The sequence below is a fragment of the Pezoporus occidentalis genome, unplaced genomic scaffold (genome assembly GCF_034315485.1).
Source record: "Pezoporus occidentalis ecotype Australia unplaced genomic scaffold, CSIRO_AGI_Poc_V1 ctg55, whole genome shotgun sequence".
Lineage (NCBI taxonomy): Eukaryota > Metazoa > Chordata > Aves > Psittaciformes > Psittacidae > Pezoporus > Pezoporus occidentalis.
In genome coordinates, this window is record NW_026915888.1 from 3,916,896 (window position 1) to 3,935,298 (window position 18,403).

Consider the following 18,403-nt stretch of genomic DNA (forward strand, 5'->3'; position numbering starts at 1 on the left):
TGGTTTATGACTTGTGGGAAGTTTAAATAAATTAAATGAATACTTATTTGTAATTTTAGTAACTTCCCTCAGAAAAAGCAGACAAAACTCTTGCTGATTTATGTTTATTACCATAAAAAGAAAAGGAAGCTCCCTTGTGGCTGCCCCATCCCTGGCAGTGCTCAAGGCCAGGTTGGACACAGGGGCTTGGAGCTAGCTGCTCTAGTGGAAGGAGTCCCTGCCCGTGGCAGGGGTTGGAGCTGGAGGAGCTTTAAGGTCCCTTCCAGCTCTAAAAGCTTCCAAACCAGGCCTGAGGTTTCACTAAACGCAGGCTCAGGACAGCCCAAGGCACAGTCACTCCTGCACAGATTAATAGCAAAAAGACATTCTTCTCAGATTCCAGTCATATTCCTTCCCCATTCCTGAAGCCAGAAGCCTCTGCAGTAACAGAGACAGGTGCAAGGAAGCCCATGATCCAAGAAACAATCTCATATAGCTCCATGCATGGAATGCTGCACCAAGAATAAGCTCCCACAGAAGAGAGATGTCATTCCATACTCAGGATGAGCACCAGGCAGGTTTTGTGCCCCACACGTATCAGCAGTGCTCACATCTCCTGCTCTAGGTACTTCTTGCAACAAATGCTCATCCGTTCCAGCTGCAGCTCTGCTCATGGGATCTGGGGGCTCTCTTTTCAGTGTTCCAGCTGTTTAAGGGCAAGTCTCAGAGCAACACATCCTATTGTCGAGTTCAAAAAGGTTCTGACAACCCTTTATGAACCAGTAGCGCTTGTCCTTTGGAGTTCACACTGAGAACCTGGCAGGGAACAGCCACTGCACCAAGCACTTGGCTTTGATTCACTGGGAAATCAAAGCAATCTGAATTTGGGGCTGAATTTAAATCCCAGAGCAATCACCCTGCATAAGTTCAGTAGAGGTGGGGGGTATTAAAGTTTCCATGCAGTCAGTCCATAGCTTACAAGGCTGTTCCTGGAATTCCTTTTGGAAGCTCAGCATCACCCACAGCTGGGGAAACCTCCAAGCTCTGCTCTCATTGCTGTGCTGCTCAGATCAGTCAGGTGGAGCAAAGGAAGCACCAAATTCAGTGAAGAGTTAGAATTGGGTGCCTATAGCAGAGTAAAAGTGTGTTGAGGCTGGGCTGATAGGCCAGAGGGGAAATGAGGGGCAAGGTTGTCCTAGCAAGGAGGCTTGAAATAGGAGCCAGGAAAGGAAACTGGGAGGTACCAGAAAAAGCACCCAAACCCCACTGCATTTATAGGATGATGCAGCTCTGCAAGTTCAGGCCCTCCTGTAATTTGCACACAAGAAAAGCCTCAAAATCCATTCTGAGCCGTAGAGCGCGCAGCCATGCACACACACAGGGCCCAAACTGGAAACTGCATCACTTGTGATGATGGGCAGGACTAGTTGGGCCTGGCTCCCATTCTGGCTTGATGTGCATTGTACAACCAGAGGACAGGAAACCTGCTGAGTCAGCAGGAGCATCACTCTCATTTGCCCAGAATTTGGGGGAAAATGCAAAGTGAATGCTGTATTCCTAAGCAGCAACTGATGCCTTGCCTCATTTCAATACTTGTGACCTGGCACTGAAAGACTTTGGTTCCCACGCCTCGGAGAAGGGAACTCCATTCTGGTTTGCATGAATTTGCATCAGGATGTGCTCTTTGTTGTTCCCTCTGAAATTCTTCCCAAGTCTGGGAAATTAATGAGCCTGGAGAATGCTTTGATTTTTTTTCTTTTAAGTAACTTAGATTTTGAAGATTCTGTCTTCAACTGGAATCTTCAGGAGTTCCCAATTGTCCCTGGACTGACTCTGTGCCAGTCCCAGAGCATAAGTCATAGAATCATGAAACGGTTTGGGTTGGAAGGAACCTTAAAGCTCCTCCAGCTCCAACCCCTGCTCCCACGGGCAGGGACCCCTTCCACTGGAGCAGCTTGCTCCAAGCCCCTGTGTCCAACCTGGCCTTGAGCACTGCCAGGGATGGGGCAGCCCACTCTTTCTCGGGATGCCTGGATGCAGTTTGCCATGTCCATACCCAGCCCCACTCACACGAATCGGGCCCTTTACATGTCGCGACCTGCACCTCAGCGCTGCATAAAGCCGCAAGAGAGACAGCAGCAGAGGTGCAAAACTACAACCCCGCCCTGGCAAACTCCTAACCAAACCCATTTGCATGTTCTCGCCCCATTTGTAAACAGCTGGAAAGGCTTTTGTGGCTCCCTCCCACACACACTTGAAAACACTTGGCTTTCTGTCACCTCCCCTCTTTATTCAACCCGGATTTCTATGTTCTAAACACACACTCGGAGTGCTTGCAGTTGTAACCTTACTATTTTCTCATTAACCTCCCCACTTACGTGCACACCATTGGAGATGTTTCTGGGTTTTAAGCACATCACAAATATTGTGCACACCTCTGAGCACTCGGGTTTGGAATTCGTTAGAGTACATTTCTCCATCGAAATACACTCGGTTCCTACCTGGCGCTGCCTCAGTTCTTGACGTTAAACGCTGCTAAGGAGACCTTTCGTTGTGAGAGAAGAGTCCTGTTAACAGGTCTCTGCATAGCAGGGAAAGGGGTCTGGGCAGTTACTGCCCCGGGATGTTTAGCAGGAAATAATTACGCAGCTGAGCAGATTAAAGCCCCTCCTGCTGAAGGCAGCCGAAATAAGGGGCATTGTTCCGCAGCACAGAGCTTGGCTGTGGAGCCCCACAGGCTGTAAACTACGAAAGAACCCCTGAAACACGCATCGGGGCTGGTAAAACCACTTTAAACTCCCCTGCTCCCGGCAGGCAGCGGTCGCTCCCGCGCCGTGCAGGCGGTTGGAAGCCCGGGACCTCAGAGCAAACCCCCCCACAGGCTCCCGCTTCCCGTCATTAGCACCAGGCACGAACCGATCCCACCGCTCCAGGCTGCGGCTCCCTCAGCCCGGCCCCGAGCATCCCCCTCATCCCCGTTCTTACCGAGCGCATCCCCCGGGGCTCGGCTGCCGCCGCCGCCGCGTCCCCGAGCGTGGCCACGACGGAGCCCGCCGGTGGCCGGGGCCGGGCAGGGCCCTGCCCAGGGGGAGGCACGGAGGAGGGGTCAGGATAATGAAGCTGAACCCAGCGCTGGGGAGAGGGGGGCAAAGCCCCGCAAGGGTCCCGGAACCCTCCGTTAACGGGAAGGGACCTCAGGGACCATCTGGTCCGACTTTCCCACTGGGAGCATGACCTAGAGGAGATGCCCCAGCACCCTGTCCAGCCAGATCGTAAGTGTCCAGCTGGGGAGTCCACCAGTTCCCCAGGGAGATTGTCCCAGGGGCTGATTGTTCTCATTAGGAAGAAATTTCCTCTTATGTCCAACCGGAATCTCCCCAGGAATAACTTGTGCCCGTGACCCCCATCTCTGCCATATGACTCCAGCCCATGCACATCTTTTTCATGCAGTAAGGACCAACTGCACACATATTTCAGTTGTGGCCTGACAATGACATCTTTATCTCTGCTGGCAATGCCCTTGTAGACATAAGCCACCATTCCACTGGCTTTGTTGGACCAGGGAAAAGGAATCCCAGCTCAGCTCCCCACACCTCACAGACTGGATGGGATTTCACTGCTGGCCACGGCCTTCAGGGCACAGGATCTATTCCCAGGACAGAACCACTTCAGTTGGAAAAGACCCTTAAGAGCATCACCTTTAACCCAACACAGCCACATACCAGGAGTGCATCCACATAGGAAGCATAAGAGCAGAGAGACTGGAAAAGAATATAACCCTGGGATTTATTTTCCTGCCATTTTAAGCAGCTCAATTGTACTTGTGTTTCTCTCACTCAGGGTCACACAAGGACTCACGTTTTAACCCTGGCTGACAGTCATGGAATAAACAAGACCCCCAAGCCAAAAGCCACCATTTCCCAGCCCTAATGGAACCCCACAGCAGAGGCACTGTGACAACAGCCAGAACTGGTAGTTCATTTAGGAGCAATAAGAATATCTCTGTAAAATGAGGACTCGCAGGCAGGAGACAGCGCCTTACCTGAGCTGAGGGCACAGCAGCAGGCGCTCTGTTGCTCACCGCTATGATTCTTCAGGGCTTTCTTTGCTCTCCAGCTTGCACACAAGAGCTCGCCAGGCAGGAGAATGCACCAGGGAAGCTGGAAAGGATAACAAGCAGCTAAGCAAACTCCACTCCCCAGCAGCACGCCACAGCAAGAGGCACGACATCCAGTACCAGATCCCAGTTTCCGGGTTTTAATATAGCTTGCTCCAAATACTTTCTTTCTGCCTTTCTGGGTAAAAGAGGAGGGAGAGAACTGCAATCCTGCCTGCATGGTCATGAAGTGAAGGGAATAAACCAACCAACACAAAAAGCCCACCTAACTTCCACCAACTCCCATTTTCTCACTGAGACTTTCTAGATACCTGCAGCATCCAATACATACCTGACTGTAGGACTGCGTAACTTCACCTTGCACCTAAATGAAACACACCATAAGATGCTCTCAAAGCAGCACATCACCACCTCCAGCCTTTCCCCTTAGCAAAGAACATGTACCAGGCTGCCCCACACTTTATATAGAGCACGCAGCTGGGGAATGGATCATCACATCACAGAGCAGGTGAAAACTATTCACCCACACGTGGAGGAAGGCCGAAAGGCAAGGAGGGAATGACAAAGCCCAGCCCTGACAGCAGCACCCATCAGCCTGGATTAAACGCAGTCACAAATTTGACTTGAAAGCCATGGTTCATAGATGTACACGCACAGCACCTCCCTGTAACAGCAACAGCAAAGAAACGACAGCTCTCTTCACTAACCTCAGTGGGTTTATTTCTATAAAATATTAACTATATTAAGACTGCTTCATCAAGCTTCCACGTGGGCAATTGTATTTGGAAGTCTGCACAAAACCTGCCCTGTTAATGGCTTTTAAAAGACCTACATGAAGTAAGTCAGTGGCACAGATTTGCAGACAGTGCCTACCGAAACCTTAACCCAGAGAGTTTCCCATACACCTACTAGATGCTGGACCACCTAAACCAACATAAATGGAGGGGTGCTCTGTGGAAGGGGCTTGCTCTGCCACCCACAGTGGAGGTTATTTTTTGTTATCTTTATTTGTTCTTCAGGAATATCTGATTACAAGGAGAACCCTTCTGGTTTTCCATGTGATATCTGCTTAGGAGGTGAAACTGAGTGCCAGACTTCAGCCCTGAATATCTGCCTTCCTCCCCAGTCTTCACATGGATGATGAGAAGTGACACATGCATGAGTTGTCAATTAAACTCTTGATACAGGAGAGCTCTAAAAAGCACTCCAGAAGCAAGCACCATCCTGATAGGAACACTGAAGAGGTCTGATGAAGATACCACAGCAATACCCAATGGCCACCAGCAGCCTGGCAGCAAGGAAAACCAGGCTTGTTTTCCATGGCCAAGTGGGCCTGTCAGTTAATCAGTTGTTCTCACAACAGGAGAAGCACCAATGCACTCCCCTCTCCCATGGGCACAGCTTCCACTGCTAACCTGTTACATTTTCAACCATCATCTCCGTGCTGCCCCTAATGCTACAGCAGCAATGATCTCCTGTAATCTTCTTTAAATCCCTAAAACTCTACTCTTCTACCACGCTGTCAAAGATAACTGTTTGTGTGCCAAGTCCCTTCTCTTGTCCTCTACTGCGATTACAAACGCTCTGGGCAGTTTAGCCTGCGTTTATGCAGCACACAGGAAAATGGGCTCATGGTCCATTGGGGGATTTATAGGTTCTATAAATAATGGTAATAGAGTGATGGTAAATTACAGCATAAGGAAAATAAGTGATACATGCAAAACTGCCTAGGTAGCAGGAGAAGCAGTCTGCAGGAAAAGGGGAATTCACAAACCATCCCTTGGTGCCCCAGCTTACGTCTGTGCCTAGGCCATTTCAGTTCCTTCCCAAGCTCTTGACATTTAAGCCTGGAAAGCGAGTCTTCCCTGGGACAACTACAAGGGTGATAAATGGGAATGAATCTCATCTACTGGGTCTGTGGAAAACAGCTGGAATTGCCAGTGGGACAGCACAGACCATGGAGGCTGCTGTAAGCACAGGTAGAAGGCAGTGGTTAGGAACAGAGGTGCAAATGGAGCCTGATCTTCTGTCTCCTGTCAGTTTAAGGTATTGATGATGTTATCACCAAGGAGATAAATACGGGCTGACTTGAGCACAGGCTGCTATCGTCAGTGATAAAAAATATCTCTGTTTTACACTGCAGTCATAAAACCCAATGGTAGGCAGGTTTTTAGCTCTGATCCTGTCCTGTCAAACAGCGACATATGTATATATGCGTGTGATCTTTCTGGTTCCTGGCAGGAAGAAGCTATTAGAAGTATTTCTTCTTCTTAAGCTGTTAGGGACCGCTCCAGCTCACGTGTGTGGAGCAGACACGCAGCTCAGCTGTGCTCTGCAGGGGCAGCTAGTGAGGTTTCTGCCCCATTATTAATGGGCCCTGCAGAGAGCACCTGATGCTTCTGGCATTTCAAAGTCCACTGAATCAGCTCAGCGGCCAAAATGAAACCACTGTGTTTATCGGGGCATAACAGCTATAGCTGTGATTAATGCTCCCGCTGCCTTGTGGAAACAAACAGATGTCATTAGCTCGCTAAGGGCAAAGCTACACATTCTTCACCTCTGCTTTAGAGCAATGTAAAAATCAGTGTTTGTTTGAAACTCAGTGTTTCCCCAGGGAAAGAAACAGTTTCTGCTGCAACAGCCTGATGATTAATAGTGAATATTTAAGAGAACTAAAACATGAGACTATCAAACAATCCCCTAATGGTCTGGGTTCTGAAGAGGTTGATGAAAGGAATCTACTAATCTCCTTGGACATTGTGTTTTACTAAACAGGTCTTTAACATCTGAAATGCTTGTGCACATGCCTCTGGCACGGGTGGGTATACCAGAACCCCACTCAAACATAGCTGCTATTTATAACTCTTCAGCAAATGTGTCCAAGCACCTGAAGTCCACTCAGAAGTCACAGTTAGGGTGACAAACTGGCTTTGGCAGTGAGTGTGGCTTAAAGGGCTCTCCCTTTCCTCCTTCATTCCCTCCCCAGCTCCCCTGCAAGTCACAAGGCTTCAATTCTGCGCACAGGGATTGCTGTGGCTGTGTTGGATCAGGAAATCTGTCCAGGAGAACTGGGCTTCAGAAGAGGACAGTCAATGGCAGCATAAACTCCAGCCTTCTCCCTCTTTGTTACAGGCTACTGCAGAGCAAAGGAAGTCTGATTTATTAGAAGCTGCTCAGGAATATAAATACATCCATGGGAAGATTTTAAGCCTCTACTAACATTGAGATTTACTAACTCTGCATTTCTACAGCCATTCTCAGAGCATTTCAGTTCCTCTTTATGCCCTGAAAATGATCCCATTTTCTAAAGGGTCGAGCAGCCCACACACCAGAGTCAAATCAACCAGATCCGCTTCCACAGGTCTAGACCAACCAACTAAACCTCACCCATAACATCCTTTGAAAGCCTCCCCAGCATCTAACCCAGCCAGACACCAGGATGAAGGAAAATAAACTAAGCAGCACTATGCCTGACAATGAGATGAGGAGCAGTGGTGCTGGTGGTCCCCTGCCATCACCACAGCAGCTCCCAGCCCTGGCCAACAGAGCATGAAGCAGTTTGTTTTTGGTTTCTCCCTGTCATTACAGTTGGGAAAGGTGCCCTAAAGACTGGTTCAAGCTGGATGTGTTTGGACTTTGACTTCTCTGCTTAGGTTTCCAACAAGACGGCTAATGAATGCGGATGAGTTTTATGACCAGGCCACTAGGCTGTGCAGGGATATCTTGGTCAGGGCTGGGTTTAAGCCTACAGTTAAATTGTGTCCTCTCATGAACTTATCAGTCTACTCAGTTTTCAAAAGCTACATGTTTAGCAATAGCCTCTTCAATCCAGTGTGTATACAGAAATATCTAAGGCTGTTCTGGCACTCAATGTGAATGCTAGTTCAGGATTTGCTATGCCTTTAGCACCCACAAGTACCACTCCTGTCCTGTTGAGCCCTGAATTGTTCAAGATAGGCCTAATTGTTCTCAGCTTGTCCAGTGGTTTCAGCAAGGTAAAGCAAATACTTGCTTTTTGTTGGATTATTTTCCTACCATTTCAGCTCCCTGGCTGGACCCACCACGGGATCTAACGACATCAAGAATCAGTGCGAAGGAGAGAGCAGGAATGCACGTGTGGAAAAGGGCAGGGTTAGAGGGCAGCTTAAACTGTGGTGGAACAGCAGAACTACACTTGTTTGAAACTAACACAAAGTGGGACTAATCCACAACACTCTCAGACCAGCAATCTGTACTCAGAAGCCTCGGAATGTGAAAGCTGGATGGTGAGTGCCACTTCACCAGATCACTGAAAGCAGAGCTCTAATCAAAACCAACTGCCATGAAAACACATCCCTAACGGAATAAAACTGAAGCCATCCTTTTAGTTCTGCTCAGCTACAGGAGTTTGTGAGGATTTCTGATGCAACCAGCATTGCTCCATTTGGAGCACACCCCACAGATACTGACACTGAAAAAGCACTCTGCTTTCTGGATGCCTCGCCTCAGACTGGAGGCAAAGATGTGCTGAGTGCTGGGGCGATGGTACTGGCCTCATAGTTACTTCTCTCTCAAGTGGGTATCACGATCTATAGAGAAGGAAATGTGAGAAATACATTAACAGAAAATGAAACCCAGCTCCTATTAGCTTATTACTGCTAAACCCAGTAAGATTAACGTTATATACCTTATCCCCAAACAAGCACGGATTTAGTTAGACCAGCTGATGCTAACTTGTCTGCCCAGCTCCCTCTGGAGGCTGCCATTCACTGTAGCTTTTTAATTCACCCTGTAAAAAAGGTTAACTCTCCCAGTAAGCGTTTTGATTGTAATGATGCTTTCATGGGCAAAGGCTTCAGCCTAAACGCAGCCAATACGGGGTTTAAGTAGCCAGCTGCGGATCTTTGTCTTTGGTTTCTAATCAGAAAGAAGCCTCCCTCCCATTCTACAGCTGCAACAGATATAAGGGATCAGGCTCAGGAGCTCTCTTTTAACTTGAACGTTTTAGGGGAGGCACTGTTTTGGCTGTGACCCTAAAGAGCATGGCAGGTACCTGGAGAATTTGTGTTTGCTTCTACTGCTGCCTTCACTGGCTTTCTTTTAGCATCCAGGGCTCCCCTCACTCCCGGGCACGCGGAGCCTCTGAGGACACCAGCAGCGAGCTCAGCCCATTGCTGTGGCTGCCCAGAGGTGCGAGACGGGGCTATGCCCTCCTGCCTCCCCTCCTCAAGGTGCTGTCGGAGCGGGACCACCAGGGCTGGGAAAGCGAGGTCCCCAGGCTGCAGCCGGACTCCAGAGCCCTTCGCTACATGAAGAGGCTGTATAAGATGTCTGCTACCAAGGAGGGAATCCCAAAGGCTAACAAAAGCCACCTCTATAACACTGTCCGGCTTTTCACTCCATGTTCTGAATGCAAGCAGCACCCCAGGGACCTGACGAAGGGTAGGTGTGCAGGGACAGGAGCTGATGAGGTTTAAATGGGGGGTTCTATGTGTTCTGTGCTTGCAGCATAACATAAAATGTCTCATTTTTAGAGCTGTTGGTATTTTAGTCTGGGGGCTCTGCTCTTAAACTGCAGGAGTTTTTCATAACCTGCTTCTTGCTGAATGGCATTAGACAGTTTGGGAAATGCCACACCACTGGTGCTCTGTTCTAGATGATACCGATGTTTCAGGCTGACTCCTCTTGCTTTGAGTCAGAAAACTACAATCGGTTCTAATTAAAGTGAGAAAAGTAGGAAATATGGTTAGGCATAATGGGCACCATGTCTCCTTCTGCTGCCCATCTCAGTTTTGGGTTACTCAAGGCCATAAAACCAGAGCACTGTAACCAAGTGCCAGCATCTCCTTGCAAGATGACTTTTCTCCTTGCCTTACATGTTTGCTGGGGAAGAATCTGCTGCTGAATCATTTCTGTTTCTCCATTCTATGATAGTATGTGTCTAGGTGGATATTAAGACTCACTAACTCCCCAGGATTGCCATTTCCCTTCTCAGGAGACATTCACCTGGTGGATTTACTCTTCAACCTGGATCGCGTCACTGGTCTCGAACACTTGCTCAAGTCTGTCCTGCTCTACTCCTTCGACACCTCAGTTCCTATCTCCTCTTCAGTTACGTGCATGTGCCATTTATTTGTCAAGGAGCATGATTTTGCTGGCCAAGTCTGTCCCAGCGTCTCACATGCAGTAGCTTTTAGCCTGCACTTTGAAGTCAGAAAGCGCAAGTGGGTTGAGATTGATGTGACTCCTTTTCTGCAGCCCCTAATCGCTACTAACAGGAGGAATATTCACATGGCTGTGAACTTCACTTGTCTGATGGGTGATCCACAACAGAGCACTAACCTGGAAAACCCTGTGAACATGGCACTGGTTCCCCCTTCTCTTCTTCTTTACCTGAATGATACCAGTGAGCAAGCTTACCACAGGTGGAACTCACTGAGGCACACAAGGAAAATCCCAGTGCGGCCCAGGCGAAGGAACGGTCTGCTTGTCGATCCTTCGGGTGACAGAGGAAAAGAGACCCCACAGGGCAAAAGGGCCTCTCGCCGGCGGAGAGATGGGAATGGGAAAGACGCACCAGCAACTTCGCCCTCTGATCTGAGCGAGTACTTCAAACGGTTCCTGTTCCCTCAGAACGAGTGCGAGCTTCACAACTTCCGCCTGAGCTTTAGCCAGCTCAAATGGGACAAATGGATCATAGCACCGCACAGGTACAGCCCCCAGTACTGCAAAGGTGACTGCCCAAGGGTGGTCGGGCACCGCTACGGCTCTCCTGTGCACACCATGGTACAGAACATCATCTATGAGAAACTGGACCCGTCCGTCCCGAAGCCCTCCTGCGTTCCTGCCGAGTACAGCCCGCTGAGCGTCCTAACCATAGAGCCCGACGGCTCCATCGTCTACAAAGAGTATGAAGACATGATAGCTACCAAGTGCACTTGTCGGTAGTGGGTGAACCCCGGTTGGTTTTACTCGGGTTTTGGGTGTTTTGGCATTCTCAAAGTAGTTGCAGCTGTAATGAAGCGAATAGCGTTTGTGTAGTTCTCGTAGCTCTACAGAATCCCTTAGGATTTAGTATGGAGTCAGTAGAAGGTGTTTACACCAGAGCACTTATTTTTGTAGCCACTCGGCCTTTCTGGAATGTGCAATGAAATGTAAATAATACCTTTTTATTGGAATAATTTTGCATTTAAAATGGGGAAGAGACTTCAACTACCAGATGTCTATTTTAAGCTGTTTTCTTATAGATTCAAAAAGAGAAATAAACGCCGATCTTGCATACCACTTACATTCAATGCCTTTGAACTCTCATTTGAACCCTCCCCGCTGAGGGGAGTCATAGAATTCATAGAATCCCAGGCTGGAAGCAACCCTAAGGACCATCAGGCCCAACCTTTCTAGGCAAACATGACTTAGACTAGATGTCCTGGCACCCTGTCCAGCTGGATCTTAACAATGTTCAGTGTTAGGGAATCCACCACTTCCCTGGGGAGATCATTCCAACGGCAAGTTGTTCTCATTGTGATGTTTTCTCTTGTGTCCAGTTAGAATCTCTGCAAGAGTAACTTGTGCCCATCCTTTCCCTGATTCCTTGTAAAAAGGGAGTCCCCCTCTGCTTTGGGGTTCTATGTTCCAGTATTTAAAGGATGATTACAGCCTGGTTTGTGCTGAAGGGACCTCAAAGCTCCTCCAGCTCCAACCCCTGCCACGGGCAGGGACCCCTTCCACTGGAGCAGCTTGCTCCAAGCCCCTGTGTCCAACCTGGCCTTGAGCACTGCCAGGGATGGGGCAGCCACAGCTTCTCTGGGCACCCTGTGCCAGCGCCTCAGCACCCTCACAGGGAAGAGCTTCTGCCTAAGAGCTCATCTCAGTCTCTCCTCGGGCAGGTTAAAGCCATTCCCCTTGACCTGACCCTGCATCCCTTGTCCCAAGCCCCTCCCCAGGTTTCCTGCCGCCCCTTCAGGCACTGGAGCTGCTCTCAGGTCTCCCCTTCAGGAGCCTTCTCTTCTCCAGGCTGCACAGTCCCAGCCTTTGGATCATCCTTGTGGCCCTTCTCTGACCCTCTGCAGCCCGTCCCCACCCTTCCCGTGCAGCAGGGACCACAGCTGCCATGTCGTTCCACGCTCTGAGCACGCTGGGATGACGGCTCCTTTACCCGCGCGGGGGATGCCCTCCCTGCGGTACCCCAGCACGCCGCACGCACCACGCTGCGACGGAGCGACCGCAGAAGCATCCCCCGCCCCGGAAAGGGAAGCAGCATCTCCGCTTCCTCTTCCTCTGCGGCCCCGGAGCGGTGCCTCGGCCGGCGGGGGAAGGTGACCCGGCAGCAACATGGGGCTTCACTTCGGGAACCTGGCGCGGGTCCGGCACATCATCACCTACAGCCTGTCCCCGTTCGAGCAGCGCGCCTTCCCCAACGTCTTCTCGCACGGGGTGCCCAACGTGTGGCGCCGGTTCAGCTCCCAGGTCTTCAAGGTGGTGCCCCGTGAGTACAGCGGCCCCGGGGCCCTCCTTCCGTTATCCTTTTCCCCCTCAGCATCGGCGCTCTGGGGACGGGGCAGGCTCTGTGTGGCAGCAGCCTTGTGTAGCGCTGGGTGTAGTCACAGAGGGGCTGTGCTTATGGCAGTGCGGCTTGTGAGTGTGCCCCTTTGCTTTCCTTTCCAGCCTTCGCGGCAGCCTATCTCCTGTATTCCTGGGGAACCCAAGAGTTTGAGAGGCTGAAGAGGAAGAACCCTGCTGACTATGAAAACGACCAGTGATTCAGTGAACACGGATGTCCTTCTCTCGCTGTGTTATCACTTTGGGGTTGTTAAGCGTCTCCACATGACCAGAAGGGTATTAAGGAGGAGATAAGTCTTGTCTAATAAACTTTGCCCTGTGACTTTGCGTGAAATCTTGTGAGTCTTGGGATGCTTAAGGTGAGCAGCATCTGATCTGTGTCTGGTTTGCTCTGTCCAGGGAGATAATCAGTCGGGCTAAAGTTCTGTATGCTCAGATGCTTTTATCTCAGAGCATTTCCAGCCTGTTTCTTCACGGCGTTTCTCAGTATAACTAACACAGCAAGGGCTGCCTTCAGCTGGAGATGACTTGAAATAACACCTCCTACCTCCCTGCTGTTTGTCTTTCCATCCCTGGCTGCTGCTTCGTCCTCCAGCCTTGAGATCTGTGAAAGGCAAACAGCCCATGACTCGGTACTGCCCAGCACTGTGTGAGCTGGCTGTGGTCAGGCTGAGCATGGACCTCGACCCCAGTGCAGAGGCTTGTTCTTCACCAGGAGCCCCATGCAGGGACAGCGGGTACACGCTGCACCCCCAGCGGGTACGCAGTGCTCCGAGAGGGGTTTCATCACGATGCAGGGAAGGGATGTTTCCTGCATGAGAACAGGCAGGCACAGGAGCAGCCTCCCCAGGGGTGTCCTCAGCTGGGGGGCTTTATGGATGGGACAGGACATGGTGCCAGATGCCTTCAGCCCTGCCCCTTCCCATGGGAGACTGCACCAGACAATATTTCAAGGTCCTTTCCAACCTGTGGCTTAAATTACCTGGTTATATTCATTGATTAACTGTAGCTCTGCTATTGATGAGTATTAACAGAATCATAGAAACTAAGGCTGTGTAATACCTGAGGATGACTTAAAAACAACTGCTTGTAGTAAAGTGACTGAAGTATGGGACAAAGAAACTCACCCTGTGGCTTTAAGTGAACAAGCTCCACTGTTCGCAGTCCAAACACCTGACTGGTTCCCTTATCCTACTCTTCCCTTGCAGCTGACTGTCTCAGGCTCCTGCAGCACACAAAGCAATACGTTTATCTCCCTGTTGTGCTGTTCCTGCAGCTGGTACCAAGAATTTTATCTTATCCAGTGTGGGAGTGACGTTTCCCTGAGTCCATTTCTTGGTGTGCTCAGTCCTGGGCTATCTGGAGGACAAGGATGCTCGGGCTCTTCCTGCAGGAAGATGGGGATTACGCAGTTTTTATAGCTGAATGCTTTATTCTTTTGGGGCTCTTAGCACATGGGACTAAGCTTAGTGTTAGGGCTGTTCCTACTGCTCCTGTGCTTACTCCAAGCACAGTGTGATGCTGGCATAAACAGGAGTAATACAAGTCCTAGAATGGTTGGGGTTGGACAGGACCTTAAACACCATCTAGTTCCAATGCCCCTGCATCCTGCTTATCCGCCACCCCCAGCAGTTGACGGGTGGCTGGAAGGGTGCCCTGGTGCGAGCTTTTCTGTTGGTAGCTGCCGTAAACCCTCATTTTTCACCACATTGCACCTCAGCAGCTGCTGAAGGGCAGCAGCTCCGCTCGGCCTCTGTCCCTGTACACAGAGAGCTGAACCGTGTCCAAACCAGCCGCTAGACAAGCGCAAACACTGCAGCACGTTCCCAGCACCATCCCCTCAGCTGCAGTGTCAGCAGCGAGCAGGCTGCAGGCTGAGCCTCCTCACCCTTTGCTCCTGTCGCAACCCTGCCCAAACGCTGTCCTCTGGTCCCGCAGGGCCGTGCCCCGGTGCCGGTGTCCCCGTGCTCGCCGCAGGGCCTGGCCTGCCTGGCACGGAGCCGGAGACGTGGCATTCGGGACAGCAGCCAGGGGGACGTCAGGGCTGAACAAGGTGTCTGGACATTCTGCTGTCATCTCGTTTATTTCTGACCTCCCTTTGGTAAATATTGGAAGTGGCAGCGGAGCCAGCGCGTGGGTTTTCCTCTTAGAACCTGTGGCTTTTTGCTGACAACCTGCGCTTGTCCGTGTGGAAACACTTGGCTCCGTTTTCACCTTTCTTGCCCAGTTTCTTGCCCAGCTTGCTGCCTGAAAGGGACATGCTGATGCTGTCGGTAAGCCGGAAGGACACACAAGGATTTTGATCTACTGGCACTACGTACTGGTCTTACCCAGCCAAAAATGCTCAGAAATGATGACAGACAGAGGGGCTCTCTGTCAGAGCTGAAGGAGCCGTCACCTCAAATCCTGTGCTCCATGGATGAAGGCTCTTGCTGCTGCCGCTTGTCCTTCCTGTTCTGTGCTAGTGCCTGGTGGAAACAGCAGGGATTAGAACGAATTCTCCGGTATCAGTTGTAGACAATAAGCTGGGAAGGGTTTTTATTTAATCCCAGTGAAGTTTGGGCTAAGGGGCAATCATGTGTAGACAGGAACCTGACAACATGGCATTATCTTAATCTGACTTGCCTTCCACGCTGGCACTACTGCCCCCATGTTAAGCAATCACTGAAAATGGCAGCCTCTTAGGCACAGATGTGTATTTGCCATTCAGCAAAAGCACACTTCACTATTTTATACAGTATCGTGACTTAGCTTAAAACACAGGGTGCTCCAACCCCCCCACACCTGACACAGATAAACTGCTGGCATTCCCTTTATGCTACCCTGCAACCTCCAACATCTTGTCCCTGGCAGGTTGGGTGTACAGGGGGAGCTGCGGGAGCCAGAGGCACAGCATCCGAGATGAGGAGCAGGAACCAGTGAGGTCCAGGTACAGGCTGATCTTACTCATACTCTTCTCCCACCTGTCCCAGTGCTCGTGAGCTGAGGGGGCTGTTGAAGGCAGGAGGTAACACACAGCTGTTCTTCAGTGTTCTTTTCTCCGGGCTGTTGCAATCTCATTTCACAATGGGAAAAAACTAACATTCCTCTTAATGACAAGCTGCTCACCCACATCAATGGGAGCTGAGGCACCCTTTAGGAGACTGATTGTGAGTTACAGTGTAAGGTGCAGACTGTGGCAGTGACAGCCCATTGAAAGAAGCCACAGTCTTGCCACATGGAGCAACTCTGCTCCAGAAACCCTTGCAGCAATCTCTCCTTTTGGGATTCACCATTTAGAGGTTATCATCTTCACCTGCACATCAGGCTCCCAGGGAGAAGAGGTCTGTTTTATCATGTACGACATACATTTTACATTCCAAAACCTATCTGACAAGTGTTCCTTCTGCTTTTTGAGTGCTGGGGGGGGCAAGGCAGGTTAAGTAACTTCCTCATCATTCTTTCACATACCAAGACTGAGAAGCAGAATGAAAACCGTGATTCTCTGCTCCAAATAAGCTCACTAAGACAAAACTTCCCCCAGCTGACAACCTCAAAGCTGCACACAGAAGTTAAATAAGGTCATGGCTTTTGATCTTTACCCTAACACTTTGGGCCAGCCACCCTTTTGCATTCAAATCCACCCCAGGGGTTCTGGTAATGCGCTGGGTAGGTTTTAAAGGAAGGAACAGCTGGCACAAGTGGTAAGCTGAGCAGACAAAGTACAAGTGGAAGGAGGGTAAATCATTAGCCAGAGAGACGGCCTTGAACCAGATCACTGCAGCAGATGCTAATTTAGTCATTCCCTCTTGCTCCGAATCGAACTTTGTTCCTGCAATGACTGACAGCTGATGCAACGATAAGAGAATGAAGTCTATAAAAATCTAGCTGAGGCTCGGGAAGTTCTATTTGGGGCTCTTCTACCTCCTCCGCGCGAGGCCGGTCCCGCGGTCCAAGGGACAGCCCACACTGGGAAGATGCACTGTTGGAAAACGCTGGCGCTCGCCTTGCTCTGCTCCCTGCTGCTCTGTCAGGTAAATAGAGACAAGGATTTACAGCGCTGATTCAAGTGCTCAGAGACTTACCAAAACCTGTTAGGGTTTGCATGAATAAGAATACCCGGCGGAGGTTAGAGGTGACAGCAGAGCTCCTTCGGAGCATTCCCGGTCACAAAAACCTGCCTAGTGAATACTGCCTTCCTCTGAGATGTAACCTGCAGTAGTTCCGCCTTTCCTCCCAAGGAGTTAAAAACCAGTGTTGATTTTTATGCTTACTTCTGTGGGGGTAGGATACAAGCAATTATACTTCAACAGAGCACGTTATGAGCTCAAAATGAGAAAGATTTCAAGTTCTTCACTTAAGACTTGAGCTCAGCAGCAGCATGACCAGCTGCTGCCTGCTCTGACAGCCACCCTGACTCTCTTCCAGACACACTGCGCTTCCTTGAGCCAACCAGAGCCTCAGCTGGTGAGAGAGAGGAGGATGACACCCTTCTGGAGAGGCGTCTCACTGAGACCCGTTGGAGCCTCGTGCAGGGACAACAGTGAATGCATTACAATGCTCTGCAGGTAACAGCCTCATTCATGATCAGGCTCAGTGTGACTTAGTATCGTATTAGGTAGAGAAAGTTCCCACTTATTCTCCCCTAATGAGGTATGGAGTTAATTCTGTGCATTAAAAACAGATACCAGGAATAGGGATGGGGCAATAGATTCAGACCTCCTTTGTAAGCAATGCCAACAGAGCAGAGTCCAAGTGCCTCTGGTCCTTTCACTGCCACCCCAGATAAGCCATCTTCTGAAAGAAGAGCACAGCATTTGAGACAGCTTTGGGGTAATCAGAGACCTTAAAATTAATCCTTCTTAAAGGCAGTTCTGTTCACTGTAAAGCATATTAACCAAAAGCAGTATCTTACCCTAAAATGAATCACTTTGATGACTTATGCTCACAGTTTAAGACAACTAAATATAAAAAGCCACTGGACATGAGTGAATTGTCCAACTATGTCTACTTAAATTGATTAGTTACAATTACTACTTGGTGACTGAAAGGTGATTTTGCATGGCACCTACTCTGCACATACCAGAAAGCAATTAGAGACGGGTAGAACAGAGCCAGTTTCTGCTCTGTGTACAAGAGAGGACAGCCAAGTGCAACTCATACTTGGTTCTACTGATTAACTGTAACAGCAGCTACTGGAAGATCTCAGTAGAACAGGGCTTCAGCTGTGGGTGATTTCTACACCACAGCCTGACCATACAGCTCTGTGAAACGCACATGTTGGAGCTGTAATGTAAGGCAGAGACCATAAAATGAATGGAGCTGAACTGGATAAAGAGGGAAATGCAACGTGTGCAGCCCGTGAGCCGAGCAGGAGCCCTGCAAAGGCCGTGACGAGGTTTTCTTTTCCAGGAAGAACCGCTGCTTCCTGACAACGGCCGCCGAGTGACCCGTCCCCCCGAAGCCCACCCGTCGCTGTTATCGCTAACAGTGAAGTATTTATTGACCCTTCAGAACGAGGACAGGGGATCCAGCAGTCAGTGCAGTTAACGTTTCTGCCCCAGGAACTGACAAAGGACTTCAAAGAGCTTGAGAGCGTTCCCTACCCGGGGCCGTAGCTCTGCAGCACACCGGCCAAGCTCAATAAAAGGACCGTGCATCCCCTGTTTGTTTGGGTTTTTTGTAATGGTTCGTTGCTGTTTTTTAAGGTGCGAATTAAAAACGTCTGTTCAGCAAACTACGTTGGTTCTCCTTGTCTCCTGCGAGCAACGTGTACAGGGAGTGCACAGC

The 18,403-nt window shown here is 49.9% G+C and overlaps 3 protein-coding genes across 3 annotated transcripts; all 3 read left to right on the top strand.

Moving 5' to 3' along the window:
• Positions 1-9,008: 9,008 nt before the first annotated feature.
• Positions 9,009-11,363, top strand: GDF9 (growth differentiation factor 9). Its single transcript, XM_062638148.1, has 2 exons — positions 9,009-9,517; positions 10,071-11,363. The coding sequence occupies exons 1-2, from the start codon at positions 9,118-9,120 to the stop codon at positions 11,021-11,023; spliced, it is 1,353 nt and encodes a 450-aa protein (XP_062494132.1). The 5' UTR covers positions 9,009-9,117; the 3' UTR covers positions 11,024-11,363.
• Positions 11,364-12,343: 980 nt separating this feature from the next.
• On the top strand, positions 12,344-12,956 carry LOC134173774 (cytochrome b-c1 complex subunit 8). Its single transcript, XM_062638162.1, has 2 exons — positions 12,344-12,560; positions 12,740-12,956. Exons 1-2 carry the CDS (start codon positions 12,407-12,409, stop codon positions 12,832-12,834), a joined length of 249 nt encoding a protein of 82 aa, XP_062494146.1. The 5' UTR covers positions 12,344-12,406; the 3' UTR covers positions 12,835-12,956.
• Positions 12,957-16,280: 3,324 nt separating this feature from the next.
• LEAP2 (liver enriched antimicrobial peptide 2) lies at positions 16,281-18,353 on the top strand. Its single transcript, XM_062638164.1, has 3 exons — positions 16,281-16,647; positions 17,042-17,181; positions 18,026-18,353. The coding sequence occupies exons 1-3, from the start codon at positions 16,591-16,593 to the stop codon at positions 18,060-18,062; spliced, it is 234 nt and encodes a 77-aa protein (XP_062494148.1). The 5' UTR covers positions 16,281-16,590; the 3' UTR covers positions 18,063-18,353.
• The last annotated feature ends 50 nt before the right edge of the window (positions 18,354-18,403 follow it).